Below are 16,513 nucleotides of genomic sequence, written 5' to 3' on the forward strand. Positions count from 1 at the left end.
CTCAAGTTTAAATCACAAAATGTCTTCAACATTCGGATCTACTTTCGAAATACGATCTTCGCAATTAAAATGATCAATGCATTCATTCTGTATTGGAAATCAATATGTTCAATGCACTTATTTAAAAATGCAAATTACATTTTCTCAAATATTTAAAGGCCCAGTCCCAGTAAATAATAAGAGAAACAAATAAAAATAAATGTATATCTATGATAATGTCTCATATAGTGTTTGATAAACCCCCAAGGTTAACATGGTCCTTTATTAAACAGAAATAGATGAGAAACACCAAGGGACTCGACCACTGTCTCACTATATGATAATGATGTCTATAAGTGGGCGGAGCATAGTGTTTTACAAACAGTACCTTAGCCGTTGCCGGGATCTTTGAGGTTTTAGTCCGGAGAAATAACTGGAGAAATGCTAAACATTTTCAAATAGAAAATTAAGCTCCTTTTACTGTTTTAGTGAAAAATCACCGATTCAATGTATCAATACTAGTTTCTTATGTTGTATATAAATAAGCTTTAAATTGAAGAAGATATGAAAATAACACTACAATAATGACTTTTTGTTTTAAAAAATATCTAAACGAAAAACTTCTTAGTTAAAAAATGGAAATAGTTGGTATATAGATCAACGTATAGTTTTTAGTATTAAGAGACCGCTCCGATAACTCAAACGTAGAGCATTCACTATGGGTGCGGAAGGTGGAGGTTTCAAAGCCATGCCGCGTGAAACCGAAATATGTTACAATATAGTACCAGTAGCTCCCTTGTCTAGCACTTGGCATTGAAAGGGTAGTACTGGTAAAATGGGGAACTCACCACTGATTCAACCCAGGAAAGTTGTATCCCGTGTATCAGTGTTTCACAACGAGCACGTTAAAGTTCCAAGAGGTATCTTCGCAAAAAGCTCAGGTATCGCACCTGAATCTCTTGTATATCAGGCTGTTTCTTCAGTTTTCCAAAGCATTTAAACACGAATCAAGTGCTATGCTCATTCTGGTGCTTGGTACACATCACCATCCTAGATGTTTAGAAGTGATAAGCGTTTTTTATTTATCTGACCTCTGGCTAACTCGTCATAATATTGAACCCTCCCAGTTACTAATCCCACATTGGATATATATCGGACCGATATATTTTATATATCGGATAGCTATCATTAACGATATATATCCGATATTGCTTTGCACATCAAGTCGGGTCGATATTTTGTCGGCAACCTATCGGGCGGATACCGGGCCTTTTATAAATTAAGTCATGTGTCCGTCATTGGTCAATCAACAGTTTGACATTATTTTAGATACATTATGGCTTCCCTTACATGTAATCTTTAGATTTGTTTTTTCTCTATATAACACCCTTAAATATGTTTTCACATTTCTCGACGCGCCAAGCTAAACGCTCAGATGCAGACACTATAAACATTATACCTCTCAAAAATTAAGTTCAATGTCCGCTCGGTTAGCTCAGTCGGTAGAGCGTTGGACTGTTAATCGGACAAACCGAGTTCGATTCCAGGGCGGACCAGGTCACTTCTGTTGTGATTGGTTATGAAATCCTTTCTACGACCATTCGCACTGTACCACTGCCCCTGGCATGTACAGAAGTTGTCAGTTCCTTGCAGAAGTGAAGGCACCTAGTACTGGTTCACCGCCCAGGATAGGTGTGCGGTGGTTGAACTGTCACTCTGGGACCCTTCAATGTGCTCACGCCGGGACCTGGAGTATAAACTACTAACACCACCACCACCAATTAAGTTCAATCTTCTTAGAGATAAATAAATGAAACTATTTATAAAAGCAATGTACATGTATATACATTTTTAATGCATGTTTTCATAAATTAATTTATTTGGTCATATTCAAGATATTTAAAAGGCAAGTTTCAAACAAATGAACGTAAAATCAAGTAAAATAAATATTAAATGGATGTAGTAAATATATGCAGGAAGAAAGATTTTCACCAGCCGTGATGATATCGGTCCCTATATATCTATCCGATATCTTAAAATATGTCGGTCCGATGTTGGACCGATATAGTTTCTGCTCAGCGCAAAAGCACTAATAAAATATTCAATATTTTTTTAATATTTTGATATTCATAGAAAAATGCATTTGCGTGGATCTTTTTATTTTTAGCACATGCTTGTAGTACATTGTTTCATTTGCGGATCCCCTGAATTTGTAAAATTTACATTTCAGGTCAATATGTTACACAAAATGTGCAGAATTTTCACCAGAATGTATCATTTCTGACTAAAAGTAAACATTTTCTGAGGATAGATAGCCCAATCCCCATATGTCATTCGTAGAGCCTATATTTTGTGAGTTCGTTGGGGAGGAGTACACACACTCTAAGTAACCAAACCCACAGTCAACCTCCCATACCTCCCCTTTAACATTCAATACTTCTTTTGATTCACTTTCTGTGGCGTTGTTTGCCTACTTGTTCGCAATGTGCCGTTCAATCGATGTTAAATTCTTTTACTTTAATATAAGCCATGTCATATATGCTTTCTCATTGCTTGTGGTATTGAATTATATCACGGCTATAAACCATGTAATTTAAGAGGTCATCCTCGACGTAGACAAACACTTCTTTTTATCCCTGGACCCTTTTTGTTTTAAGTGTCGCATTAACAATTGAAATACATGGTGTCTTTGTGTTAGTTTTTTACACTTTAATAGTTATTTACAAAGATATATTTCAAACATTGTAAAGCCGTTCTTAAAATTAAAGACATGTCCCATGCAGTTTAATTTCTCCAAACATGAAAAAAGCTTTTCTTTTCTTATTAGATCGTTGAAGCTTGTAAAGAGGTAATTGAAATGCATGCATAGGACTTTGCTCAAGAATGGAATCAATAAACAAAAGCTTCTATTCTAATTGCTATTTGATAGTTTTACTTTCATAAGCAAATATTTGTATCACTCCTGTGACAAAGTTCTTAAGGACTTTATCTTGGGTATGGAAGCACTGTGTGGGAACGGACACTGGAAATATCTCAAAAAGTGATAAATCGATAAGCGTTTGATTTTGACACATTGGCAGTTTTCTATCATTTTTTTTTGTATTTTATGGTGATATATTTAACAAAATCGAAAAGTTTTGACTTACTTGATACTGTGCAATTTACGACTATGATGGAAATGTATCTCCTCTTTTGTATAATAGCCCAATTCTCGCCGAAAGTTGCATGATCGCTCACATTTATGTTCATTTATGTGGTACGATTTCAAACATAAATCAACAAATTTAAAATAAAAATAAAAACTGAATCGAGCGATTTTATTGTAAGTACCTAATCTAGTAATGTGTAAAATATCAACATGATATATTTTGTTGTTACGAAGATATTCATACATTTTCATGCCCTGGCAGTGTATTGGGGATAGATGAAGCAAATAAATAACTGCACAGGGGATAGCTATTAAGTGGACTGAGGATAGTAACGATGTATTTAGAATAACGAGACTGTGATTATGATAACGGCTATTTTTTACCTATACGCGAGCTCGAGGGAAATTGTTCGATGTTGTCCATATCGAGGGATGGGAGCAAAAACATGTTGTTGTTTTTTGTATCTTTATGCACTTAAAACTGTTTCATTCATACATATTAGTTAATCATGATGTGTTTTTCACAAGCATCAATATCTAAATATTTGAAATACGCCGGTAATCTGATTTATTGGGTAACACAAAACATATGGCCGTAGAATTTATGTGGTGTTTGCGATTTATATATATATATAGTATTCCTTTGTAAATCAAGTAGGTACGTTTTTGCACACAGAAAGTCACCAGTAGGGAATGAGATATTGTGATCAAATTTGGAAGACGTAAAGCTTTTTTCTAAGTTTGGGTCGATGTTGGTATTACTTAGAACAGAATAATGGTCTCTGCTCGTTCATTTCAGTGAGAAAGAATGTAGTGTGACCAACCCTGATATTTACGCAGCTTGCTTATAAACGTTCATTTAGGAGAGCATGGATCAAACTCATTGTTACCTGAAGTTTGCTCTATAATTTCTTATCAAATTATACTCTCACTTTTTGCAGATTATTTGAAAGTTCGAAATAGACATATTGTGACTATATTAACAGTGTTACTATAAATTTTTGTCCCATTTTACATCACCAGGACACACATTTCTCAACTTTGAACTATCCCCAGTACATAATACGGCTATCCCCAGTACAGTACTGTAAACATTTCTAAGGGCATATCTTTAACAGTTTAAAAGTTACATGTCATTTCTTACAATAACAAGAGCTGTCACAGAGACAGCGCGCTCGACTATTCCGCCGCTTTTCAATGTAAGGATTAAAAAGTTTTGGTGAAACATGCATGGATCACTTTAGATTAGATTTCAATGCAATACATGGTGTGCTGAGATATTAACGTAAATGTGGTTACATGCACAATTTTAACGAGAATTTCTAAGTCTAATAATAAAGGGCCATTATTTGCAAAATACAGTTATCTTACTTGGTTATTCAATTAAGTTGGGTGGTTGAATACCATTGTATAAAGTCTCAATGCAATACATCAAATAGTTGTTGAGATATTATCCTATGTGTGCTAACATGCAAGACCTTAACCAGAATTTTTAAGTCGCATAATAAAGGGGCAAAAATTATATATTTTAAAAGATAGAGTTATCTTACTTGATTAAATAAGAAGGTTAAATAGATGGGAGCCTGTGTGTAAAGTTTCAATGCAATACATGATGTATGCGCTGAGGTATTGACTTAAAAGTGGTTACCTGCAAAACCGTAACCAGAATTTCTATGTTGAATAAAAAAGGGGCCATTATTTGAATTTAATGCAAACTGGAGTTATCTTACTTGGTTATTTAAGTAGAATAGATGGTTGAGTACCATTGTATAAAGTCTCAATGCAAACCATCAAGTAATTGCTGAGATATTAACCTATGTGTGCTTACATGCAAAACCTTAACCAGAATATCTAAGTCAAATGATAAAGGCCCATAATTTGCATTATATTAAAAAGTGCTATCTGGGAATACATATCTAATGTTTCAATGCAATACATGATATATTTGCTGAGATATTGACTTAAATGTGGTTACATGCAAAATCTTAACCAGAACTTCTAAGTCGAATAATAAAGGGCAATTATTTTGCATTAAATGCAAACTAGAGTTATCTAACTTGGTTAATTAAGTAGGTTGGATGGTTTACAACCATTGTATAAAGTCTCAATGCAATACCTCAAGTAATTGCTGAGATATTAACCTATGTGTGCTTACACGCAAAACCTTAACCAGAATTTCTAAGTCAAATAATAAAGGACAATTATTTGCATTAAATGCAAACTAGAGTTATCTAACTTGGTTAATTTAGTAGGTTGGATGGTTGAGTACCATTGTATCAAGTAACAATGCAATACCTCAAGTAGTTGCTGAGATATTAACCTATGTGTGCTTACACGCAAAACCTTAACCAGAATTTCTAAGTCGATTAATAAAGGCCTTTTATTTGCATTATATTCAAATAATTGTTATCTAACTTCATTAATTTAGTATCTTAGATAGTTGGGAATACATATCCAAAGTTTCAATGCAATAACTGATGTATTTACTGAGATAATGACTTAAAGGTGGTTACATGCAAAACCTTAATCAAGGTGTGAAGCCAACGCCGACGCCAACGCCACCGCCGACGCCAGGGTGAGTAGTATAGCTCTCCTTATTATTCGAATAGTCAAGCTAAAAATAGCTGAGCTTATTTTTGTGAAATCCTTCGATTCATATTTTTTATTTATTCGATATATTTCCTAAAAATAACAATTAATACTTGTCGAAATTCTGTAAGTTTTGAGGTGATCATCTCAAATTTAAAGAAAGATTTTACGATGTCTGCTAAATCGTAAGCACTTTAAAGTATAACATAGGCCAAATTTAGCATTCAGCTATTAGTTCAAACACTTGCTTCATTTGTGGATACGGTAGATATGCGTAAGCACAGCAAGATCTTACTTCTGCTAAAGAAAAACAACTGCATAATTGTCTGTTTACTTATCACTTTTTGAGCTATATCCGGCGTCCGCTCCCCCACAGTGGGAAGGATGCATGGAAATGATTTCTGACAGTGACATCGTTGGTATTGCATCTTACCTTTAGCAAAAGTGTCACTCATTTCTTTTAAAATTGAAGGATCGCCGATTTTTATTGTCAATCATTTTGATACAAAGCATACTAGACCGGTACCCTCATACTCCGTTCTCACAAAATGTGTGTTTGTTTATTTACGAAAAGTAAGGTATTAAAGGTACCCGTTCATAACTTAACTTGCATGTATACCATGTATTCACACTCACTAAGTTATACACATACAATCGTCTATTCAAAGCCGAAATACATGACAATCTACTTGTTGATGAAAACAACACTATAACAGACATCAACAGGAATGGGCTCGCCATAACTAAGCTTAACTATGTTTTAGCGTAAGGCAAAAAAAATAAAACCTCGAGTTGATAACCATTTTTCTAGCAAACAATACCAACCAGTTTGTCCCCAAAATGAACATTTATGTCGCAGTATGGATGCACATGGGTGGTATTCAAACGTATACACTTGTTGACTAGTCAGCTATTGAATATCATCCGATATTCACTGGAAGGAAGTTATCATTGTGAACAGCATCCGGTATAAGTTTGCAAATCCGGTTTACTTGCAAACTTAGATCTTAGATATCAACTTCAAAAGTGACACATAGAAAGTTTGGGCATTAAATAAGAAATATTTTAAGTAAAATTAAAAAAATATGAAAATTTTAATTGATTTCTCCGGTTGGCCACCAACCAGATTTAAGGTCCCCCGCGGGGTTTTGGCAAACTCCAACTGGAGAATTTTACATATGAGCCGAAACGGGGGAAAAATCAGCAATTGGAAAAAATCAAATATTACAATTTGGAACAGAAAAATACATTTCTATTTATGTTTGTAGTACTAGATTAATAAACATAATAAAAATCTAAAAAATTATAAAAAAAAATGATCTTGTAAAAACGGCTCTCCAATTGGGGAAAATTCCAGTTGGAGAATTCCACAGTCAATTTCTATTGATAAAAAACGGGGGTGTTTTAAAAGTATTGAAATTGTTTTAAGTGAAGTATTTTATGGTTGAAATTGATCCCAAAGAGTTATATTCATATTAACATGTACGTGAACTGTTATTTTGCACTAAACAAGCATTTAATGCATTAAAACAAGTTGTTTACCTTTCCAATAAAACAAAAGTTGACTGACACAGACAAAAAATATGCTAAGGAGAACAACTCGATACAATCGTAATAACTCGGCCTCCTCCGACAAAGCTTCGAGATAGACCTCGTTATACAATCGTAACAACTCGGCCATGGCCGAAATGTTCCGTGCGACTTAAAACTGTGTCCAAAAGCCTTGCAGGTGCCCTTCATGTGTATATTGTTCTGTTTTGACAGAATGAAATGAAGAAAAGCCGTCAAACTCATACTTATAAGTTGGATATTTATTTTTTGTGTACGGAACTAATATAAAATAACATTATCTGGTAATATTTCTTGTTTTTATTATATTTTATAGACCCAATATGCTTTAACCCGGAATCCTGATCGGAACAACTACCCACTTTTGATTCTAAACAATTTGTACGTGAAGGATTTGCCATATCAAAAATCTAAAAAAAAATCCGTCAACGTCAATTATTTGGACTAGAGATCACAGAAGTTGGTGATCACAGAAGTTGGAGGATTTCCTCTGTATAACATCTGCTGGGGAGAAATAAAGTTGGGATATATACATGTCATGATATTATTGCTCATTAATTTAATATTGTAGATTATTCAAGAAAATAACAATGCAAGATGTTACCTGATTTCGAGTATTACATCGGTGTTTTCACTTGTGACGTTGTGTACAATCTAAAACAGTGATCTTATATACAACTGCGTCAGATTTGCGAATTATTTTTCCTATTCTGAAGCCTTATGGTCCTAGATGCTCGAAAATATTAAATACTTTTAAAAAGAATAACTTATTAATTTTCATTTCCTGGTGGGCTCAATTTTGTTCTGGTTCCCGGCATCTAATCATACAGTAAGATTCTGGCACGAATTGTTCAATGGCGTACGCGCAGTAAATAGGTAAGTATGGGAAGTTTTTTAAAACGCTGATCATCGGAAAATCATTTTGGGTAAATAATTAGGTATTTAAATTAAATACTACTGACGGTTTATTTTTTGTATTATCTAACGTGATTTTGCAGAGAACAGTCAAAGTCACTTGCATAGTTTTCGGATAGACAATCCTGATTTTTTATTTCACACACACTGGCCATAATCATATATTGTATAAAAATGCCAAAAAATGTGATGCAACTGCATTAACGCTATGTTGTTTATATTTTCTGTTTCAGCCAAGAGATGGACCATTTATACTATAAGTCCCATGATCGATTCCCAGGATTCCAGGTGATCACATCACGTTGTGGCCCAGATCATTCATATTCTACATCTACCAGTAGTATTCAAACGCCACCGAAGAGATATTCAGAAAAAAGGAAAAGGGGGAGTGTAACACCTACAGGAAAGACCCCGCAACAGTTGTCCAAGAAGGCTACCTTTGTAAGTTGCTTTTCCCATAAAAATAGAATTTGCATTACACATTTTGTGTAACAATGTATTTCATATTTAATATTAAACCTGCAACAAGATTGCACGGTTTTTGGTACTATGGAATGGCTTCATACACTTTCTGTCACATGCCTTGGTTAAAGCTAGTTGATCAACAACATTGCCTGAACATTTTAGCCTAACACAGCCTTGGCGACTACAGTCAAGATGGCTTGTACTTCATTTCACATCTGATAATGTCCTCCAACACAAGTTGAATTTGTTTTAAGTGTCATGCAGGATTCTAGGGAACATAGATTTCAGTGATATTTGTAGTTATATTTGTATCCACAAAATCTGTCTCCTCGTGTGCATTAGAGCAACTAGCTTTTTTGGAAAAGCAGACTTAATGAACTCAATACAGCAGAGTTGTACGTCATTTTTATAAATAATTATCATCATGCATAATACATAGTTATCATGTTCAATCTGATTCAGGAAGAAACAAGACATGTATCCTGGACGAAGGAAGAGAAAGCCTATCTTCAAAAATATTCAAAGCGTCCGCGAAATGGGGTTTCGGAGACCGCCTTCTGGAAGGACTGTGCTGAGGCAATGGAAGTTCTATTTCCCGGAAAGTCAAGAACGGGTAATACATTTTCAAGTGACACTTGTAATAATTAATGTTTTGTAAGTGGCATGCTTAATTCTGGAGCACCATTGTCTGTTTTGTTTAATGATTTTGACATGTTTGACAACATATAATACTAGAAGCTTTTCAGCTATGAATTCCTAACCAAATTCTGCATTATTCTTTTCTGATATTGTGTTTTTATTTTAAAAAAGGGTAACTTAAATTATCTGGGTTTTTTTTACTTTCATTATTATTTTTACAGGGCATTCCTGTAAGAGTGCAGCTAGAAGACTCTGTCTTAATGATGAAATGAATGCTTCTCTGCCCACTCCGGATACGTCCAATACAGAAGAGATAAACACTGCTTCAACAGGCATACTACAGACTGCCGAAGTAGGAGTGCAAACTGTATGGTCTTTTTCACATATGCAAACAAAGTAATTAAGTTCTCCTTCTTTGAAGAGATGAAATAACCATTTTTCTCTGATTCAATGACCTTTTAATACTGCCCATTTTAGCTCACCTGAGCTCACCACGTCCGTCGTCCATTGCATGTTGTCTGTCGTTAACATTTACCATGTAAACACACCCGAGGTCACATTTTTGCCGTAATCTTCATTAATCTTGCTCTGAACAAATATTTAAATGATATATATATATAGGACGAGATCGAATGAGAGTCATTGAGAGTCACTAGGTCAAATCTAAGAAAAATCTTGTTAACACTTGATGCAACATTCATGACTACCTTTAGGAATCCTTGTCAGAAGAGCTTAGAAATATTCAATTCTGAGTCAGTTGTGGTCAAAAACTAGGTTGTCTTGGCATTTTGTACATGAATTTTAAAATTTTATTGGCCATATTTGACTTTAACTTTATAAAAATTTGTTTAGCCAGTTCGGGTATTTGGTAAAATTTTGATGGATTCACATCATTAACTCGGTAGCTCAGTTGGTGGAGTGCCTGCATGGTGTGCAGGAAGTCCCGGGTTCAGGCCCTTGTCAATAACTGCTTGGGCTGTTGTTGCATATTCCAGCAGCCAATTCAGAGTGTCCTTTGACTTGTTTGTACTAGTTATATATATATATATATAATTAGACATAAGGAAAATTTATGTGAAAGTATGTTGGGTGTGTGCTGTTTTAACATGTCAGGTAAATGTTTGTTTTTAGGTCTGAAGTCAGTGAAGGTGAATGGTTATTCATAGAGCCAATGAGGACTATACAAGTAAGAATGAAACCTTTTTGGAATATAACCATTTCCTCCTCATTTTACAACCACTGTTTAAATGACTAAATTCTTACTATCATGAACAGATTTTTACTACTGGGCATCGTGCTAGTGGTTTGACATGAAGACTGTAAGATATTGGGTTGAATCTAAGATTATTTAAAGTTTCTCAGATATATTGATGCTATTCTGGGATATATACTAAGTTTGCAGGAAAATATGTAGTAATACCATATTTCAGTAATTTTAAATACTAAACAGATATTGAAGTATCTCATTTGTTGCAAGCAGTTCTATGATGTGTTGTAAAATTTTCTTTGTTACTTTATTATGTTATACAGTGTTCCAGTCAGGCCGCAGAACATTTGAATCAGACAGCCTTCAAAAGACTGCGGCGATTTCCTCCTTTGAGACAGGAAGACCGAATTTCGTTAATGGAAACATTGTGTAAGCATAGTGTTTGTTTTTTTCAAACCTTTTCATCGTGCCGCTGTGCTGTCCTCCTTTTCCTGGTCCGCCATGCTTCCCTTCTTGTGAGCCAATCCACCAGTGCATGGCATATTTCTCATCATACTACATAAAGCTTGGCCTTAATTATAATAATGTTATCAGTTAATGCTGTTTTGTGAAATGATAATGCAAGTATTTTATAAAGTTTAAAAATAATGTAACATATTGTTTCTTTTCGGAATGAATAAATGATTTTCCTGTGCATATATCTGGTAGTATACCTGTTTACAACAATATAAATGTTCATGTTAAGAAACAGTGAAAACAAGCGTTTTGTCTGTTCACTTTGGCCTTCTTTTCTTGTGATAAGGAAATGAGGCCTTTGTGAAAAACTGTGTAGTAGTTCATATAGCGTGGATTAACAGTGGCTTCTGCATTAACCAACTAAGAAAAATGCATGTGTAGCAGGAATGCTATGAATTTCTATTCAATTCATTTAAACTTTATCTGATATTTTTGCAGGTTCTTGTACTGCCGCGGAGAAAATCATGCAGTCTCCACTACGAGGGAGTGGTGGTGTTAGTTGTTTATACTCAGGGTCCCGGCGTGAGCACATTAAAGGGTCCCAGAGTGACAGTTCAACCACCGCACACCTATCCTGGGCGGTGAACCAGTACTAGGTGCCTTCACTACTGCAAGGAACTGCCAGCTTCTGTACATGCCAGGGCAGTGGTACAGTGCGATTGGTCGTAGAAAGGATTTCATAACCAATCACAACAGAAGTGACCTGGTCCGCCCGGGAATCGAACCCGGGTTGTCCGATTAACAGTCCAACGCTCTACCGACTGAGCTAACCGGGCGGACTACGAGGGAGCATAATTCTTGAGGTTTTATACGATATCGAAAATAGTGCAAGAAACTGTGTACTCCATGGAACAAGTTATGAGGAACTTTGCAGTTTTAGCTGGGATGATGTATGGAAGAACTTCATACCAAACAGCCTCTTTTGGCTGAAGTTTTGTTGGCCGTAACATTACCAACCAGTAAAATAGGACATTCTTCAGCAACCAATTCACTAGTTCCAGTAATCGGAGCAATCTATGGCATGCTCATGAAGCAGAGGTTTCATGAACTATCATTAGTGCAGAAGGTTGTGACCATCACACTTGCCAATGAACAGACTCATCAGAAAGTAAATAGTGTTACTGTTCAAACGTTTGCGTTTTCCGTTTCTTTTTGTTTGTTGATGCATGAACTGTTTTATAGCAGAAAGTTCATTGAAACATGGTTTATGCATACATTATTACTGATTTTTTTTCCAGCCACTAGCACGGATCAATTTGTAATTTGCCATCTATTTTTGTGACCGAGGCACCATAGAATTACACCATAGATAACCAATAATCCTTATTACCATTAGTTTATGCAATGAGGAAAAAATCAGTGTGTTGAGTCTTAACCTGATACTTGGATATTCAGTGGGTGTTTAACTGTAAAGACAGGATGCATGAAGTACAAAATTATTTGTTCGATTAATGGCGATATTCATTTTAATCTGATCTTCTTTCATGTGAATTTTCTGTTAAATATTTGTCTTTGCTATTTTGAGCTTGTTTGAAAAGATTAGAGACTTTGATCACCATTGATGAGTTTCAATACTGTTGAATGTTAATAGTTATCTTGTTTGTTAAGGTCTCAAAAATATGTTTGCTTTCTGGTCACCCGAAATAACCCAAAAATTCACTTGATATTAGAATTTTTTGGCAGTTTATCCGAAATTATATTAAAATTCAAGACTATTTGGTTTGTTTGTATGGTTTATAACCAACAAGATTCAAACTAAGACTGTTTGGAAATGACGGTTATTTGAACTATTTTTATTTGCCTATTTTTTTTTTTAAATTGAAAGCATTAAATTAATGAGAAATTCAATATTCTGTATCAAATTTAACCACCTTTGCTATAAGATTTTTAAGACAATTATGGCAATTTACCTCTATAAAAATATAAAAAAAATTATGACCAACCATTGTCAGTTTGGGCACGGTGACCAAAAAAAAGACTTTTTTTAGGCCTAATATCAAGACAGTTGAAAAGTTCTTGTCTGTTGTTTAAATTTTTATTATTATTTATTCTATTTCAGTGTTTTACTCTCAGTACTATTGAAATTGTGATCTCTGACATAGTCACCATTGTCCTTTGTTATTTACTATCCAGGTTTGGATCAAGCTATTCTCATCTAATAATGATAAAACTTTGCACTGCAAGTACCCATAATGTTGAAAAAGGCATGCTTTTTAACTATTTTTGAGAGTGTTATATTGAACATCTATTCATTTGATAAAATGCAGTCATTGCTTTGATTATAAATCTTATTATGGTAATTTTTTTTGTAGAATTATAAATTTTCAAAAATAAAGCAAGGTACTGAAGTAAATTATTTTTCTTATTTGCACACCTGAGCACAATGTGCTCAAGGTGAGCATTGTGATTGTATTTTGTCAGTCGTTTGTCCATTATCAATGATTGTTTCAAACCACTTCTTCTCCTTAATCGCTTGGCCAAAAGTAATGAGATTACTTATAAACCAGCAAAGTGGATAACAAATTATCTGGCTAAATGACTAAAACAATACATTTTTTATGAAATTTGTAATAAACATTGGTAAGCAAGTTTATTTGAACATCCTAGGCAGATTTTTGTATCATCTGGACTAAAATACTAATTTATATAGAAACAATGGTATGTTTTGCATTGATGTGAGATACATTATCTTCACTTCTAATAATTTTCAGGTTTATGATCGGTTGCAACCACTTGGTATTACTTTGAGCCACTCGGGATTGTTGTCCACAATGGATACAATATCTGGACATTTCAAGACTGAATTAATAGATGCAATAAAAGAAAGAAAACAATTTCGAATAGTTGGCGACAATATTAACTTTCAGCTTGGTGTTGCTCATGCTAGGAAGAGTAGTGGTAAAATTCGACACATGGAACATTGGTTTGGATCCACTTCCATAGTTCAGAACATGTCTTTTGATTACCTCTCTGACCAGTCACCTCAATGTGATCTAAGGATTCTACCCGTTGCAAGTTTTCTGTTAGCAGATGATAATTGGAAGTATTTGATAGATGATATGAATCGACCCGTTGCTAGAACTCTTACAGAATTCTTTCCTTGGCTCAAGTTTGCCAAGAAAGCAGCAAATGAGGACATACTAGGAGAGCATAGTCAACTTCTTCACGAGAAGAATAAAGTAATACCACTTCCTATAATGGCCAAAAACGAGCAAAAGTATTCAGATGTTGTTGACATTCTCGACAGTTATGAGTCACTAGTGAATTCTGTTCATATAAGTGCTGGAATGCCACCAGAGCCTGTACATATCGGCGGAGATCAGTTGACTCGAGAACGATTCTCTGGAGCCAAACGTCTCCGTGCCGCAGCATTGACCCCAACAGAGAGATTTGAAAACTTAAAGCCAATTACATTTGAATTGTTTCACCTGCAAATGACTGTGCTATCTAGCTTTTACCAAATTCTTTACCATACATCAAACACTGAAATTTTCACATTGCATGCTAAAAAAATCCGTTTACAACGAAAAGATGCAGATGGCTTGGATGTCAAGAACCACTACAATGACTGCAAGGAGTTGGCCGTCTCCTTCATTAAATCTTACATAGTGGAGGCAGCATGCGAGTACTTTCAGGTAGAAGATACAAACGCTGTCCCCAATATTCAACTGCCTGACTGTACAAACATGAGCAGCGAGGACATCAACAAGTGGCTATGTGAATTAGTTAGGCCTTTAGATGAAAGAGTCTTGCGTGACAGTAGAAATGCTCTTGATAAAATTCAACCAGTTTCAGCCGAAAACCATGATTATGGTTGTGACTCCATGCATGTATATGGCAAAGTTGTTCTTGAGATTGGTCTGGTTTATCTTCGGTTGAATGATGTCATCAAAATTCCAGACAGAAATCGCCTACTGAGAACTTTGAAATACTTGATGGTGTTTCTAAAAGGCCACAACCACAGGTCAAAGTATGCACTTGAAATTCTGCAGTTTCTTTGTCAACAGCTTGCAAAACTCAGTGAAAAGGTTGCTAATAGCAGTTTGTATGGCCTGTTTGTTAACACTGGTGGGAAAACAAATACCCATATACCAGCTGATCTCCAGATGGAGCATCTTGTAAGAGTTACAAAGAACCATCTCAAATCCATGTGTTCCAATGTATCAGAGGCATCAATGAAAAACAGAAGCTCATCCTTTCATGGAATGAATGAAATCTCTGACAAATATGACACAGAAACGCATGTTTGTAGACGGGCTCAGAAACACAAGACACCATCTTCCTACCAAGATGAGCTTCACTTAATAACAGACTTGAGATCAGTAAGACCTTTCCACCATGTGTGTGGGCGGTGCATTCAGTCACTGAAGAACATGCCAAAGAATCCAATCACAAAACTCGATATGGATGAACTCGTTTTGTGGATTGAAAAACACAAACTCCATATGTACTACGACGTTGGGCATTAAAGTCTAATAAAAATGCATGTGCAAAGCTATATTTATATATGATACACGCGATGATCAAAGTGAACCAGTGTGATAGTCTATGTATGTAACTGTGCGTAATAAATTATGCATTGTCTACATTTAGCTTGCCAACACTCCTAGAAGCCATAATTTTGGCACAATCTTGATGAAACCTGGTCAGAATGTTACTTTGCAAATATCTAGGCCAATTTTTATTACATTTTCCAGATTGGATACACATAAATACATTTACTATTGAACCTGTCTAAAGAGACCAACCTTGGAAAAGTGGTTATTCATATATTAATACACATATAAGAGACATGGTTTGTTTGGAATATGCTTAAATCATACATTGTACTTTAGACAAAAGAGAAATGGAGATACACTTTTAACATAATACTGTTTATATCAGCTAAATTTCATAATCAATGGAATTCATTTTAATTTTAACAAATACTTTATATAATGCTACCGAGCATTTGACTCGATTTTTATGCAAAAATATACTTGTACATATAATTCTCACACCTGCACAGATGCATGTAAACATAAAAAGACCGCAAAGTCTGTTCAAGTCTTAGTATGAGTCAGTTTAAATGCAATTCCATAGTATTATCGAGACAAAAGCTTTAGGAGCTCAAGTTTTAATCTCCCCTGGACAACTAGGGAAATTTCACTTGCCCATCAATCAAATTACCCATGATGGCCAAATCGGGCATATGATTTCCACAACATTGTCTAAGAATAAGGAAAATGGGTGCATATTCAGTTTATTTTATTAATAGCTGAGAAAAATCCCATTCCAAACCAAGATCAGATTGGCAGATATTACAACAAATAGTTGGCCTATCAGACAGATCAAATCCAAAATGTTCATTTATAAATTCCCTCTTGCATTTGTCTGTTTTACAATAATCCTTCATGCTTGCTTGCATGTGCTGAATACCTAGGTCACTGTTATTGTAGTACAGGATGGCATTAGCATGTGCACCATCTCTTCCGCACCGTCCGATT

General features: G+C 35.0%; 1 protein-coding gene across 1 annotated transcript; it reads left to right on the top strand.

The window, feature by feature from the left end:
- Nucleotides 1–11,812: 11,812 nt before the first annotated feature.
- LOC128237953 (uncharacterized) lies at nt 11,813–15,496 on the top strand. Its single transcript, XM_052953528.1, has 2 exons — nt 11,813–12,135; nt 13,739–15,496. The coding sequence occupies exons 1-2, from the start codon at nt 11,920–11,922 to the stop codon at nt 15,494–15,496; spliced, it is 1,974 nt and encodes a 657-aa protein (XP_052809488.1). The 5' UTR covers nt 11,813–11,919.
- The last annotated feature ends 1,017 nt before the right edge of the window (nt 15,497–16,513 follow it).

Source organism: Mya arenaria, chromosome 6 (genome assembly GCF_026914265.1).
Source record: "Mya arenaria isolate MELC-2E11 chromosome 6, ASM2691426v1".
Taxonomy (NCBI): Eukaryota; Metazoa; Mollusca; class Bivalvia; order Myida; family Myidae; genus Mya; species Mya arenaria.

Coding starts and splice junctions, on each gene's coding strand:
- LOC128237953 (XM_052953528.1), top strand. CDS start 11,920: ATGGAAGAACTTCATACCAAACAGCCTCTTTTGGCTGAAGTTTTGTTG. Junction 12,136..13,738: donor ATGAACAGACTCATCAGAAA/GTAAATAGTGTT, acceptor AATAATTTTCAG/GTTTATGATCGGTTGCAACC.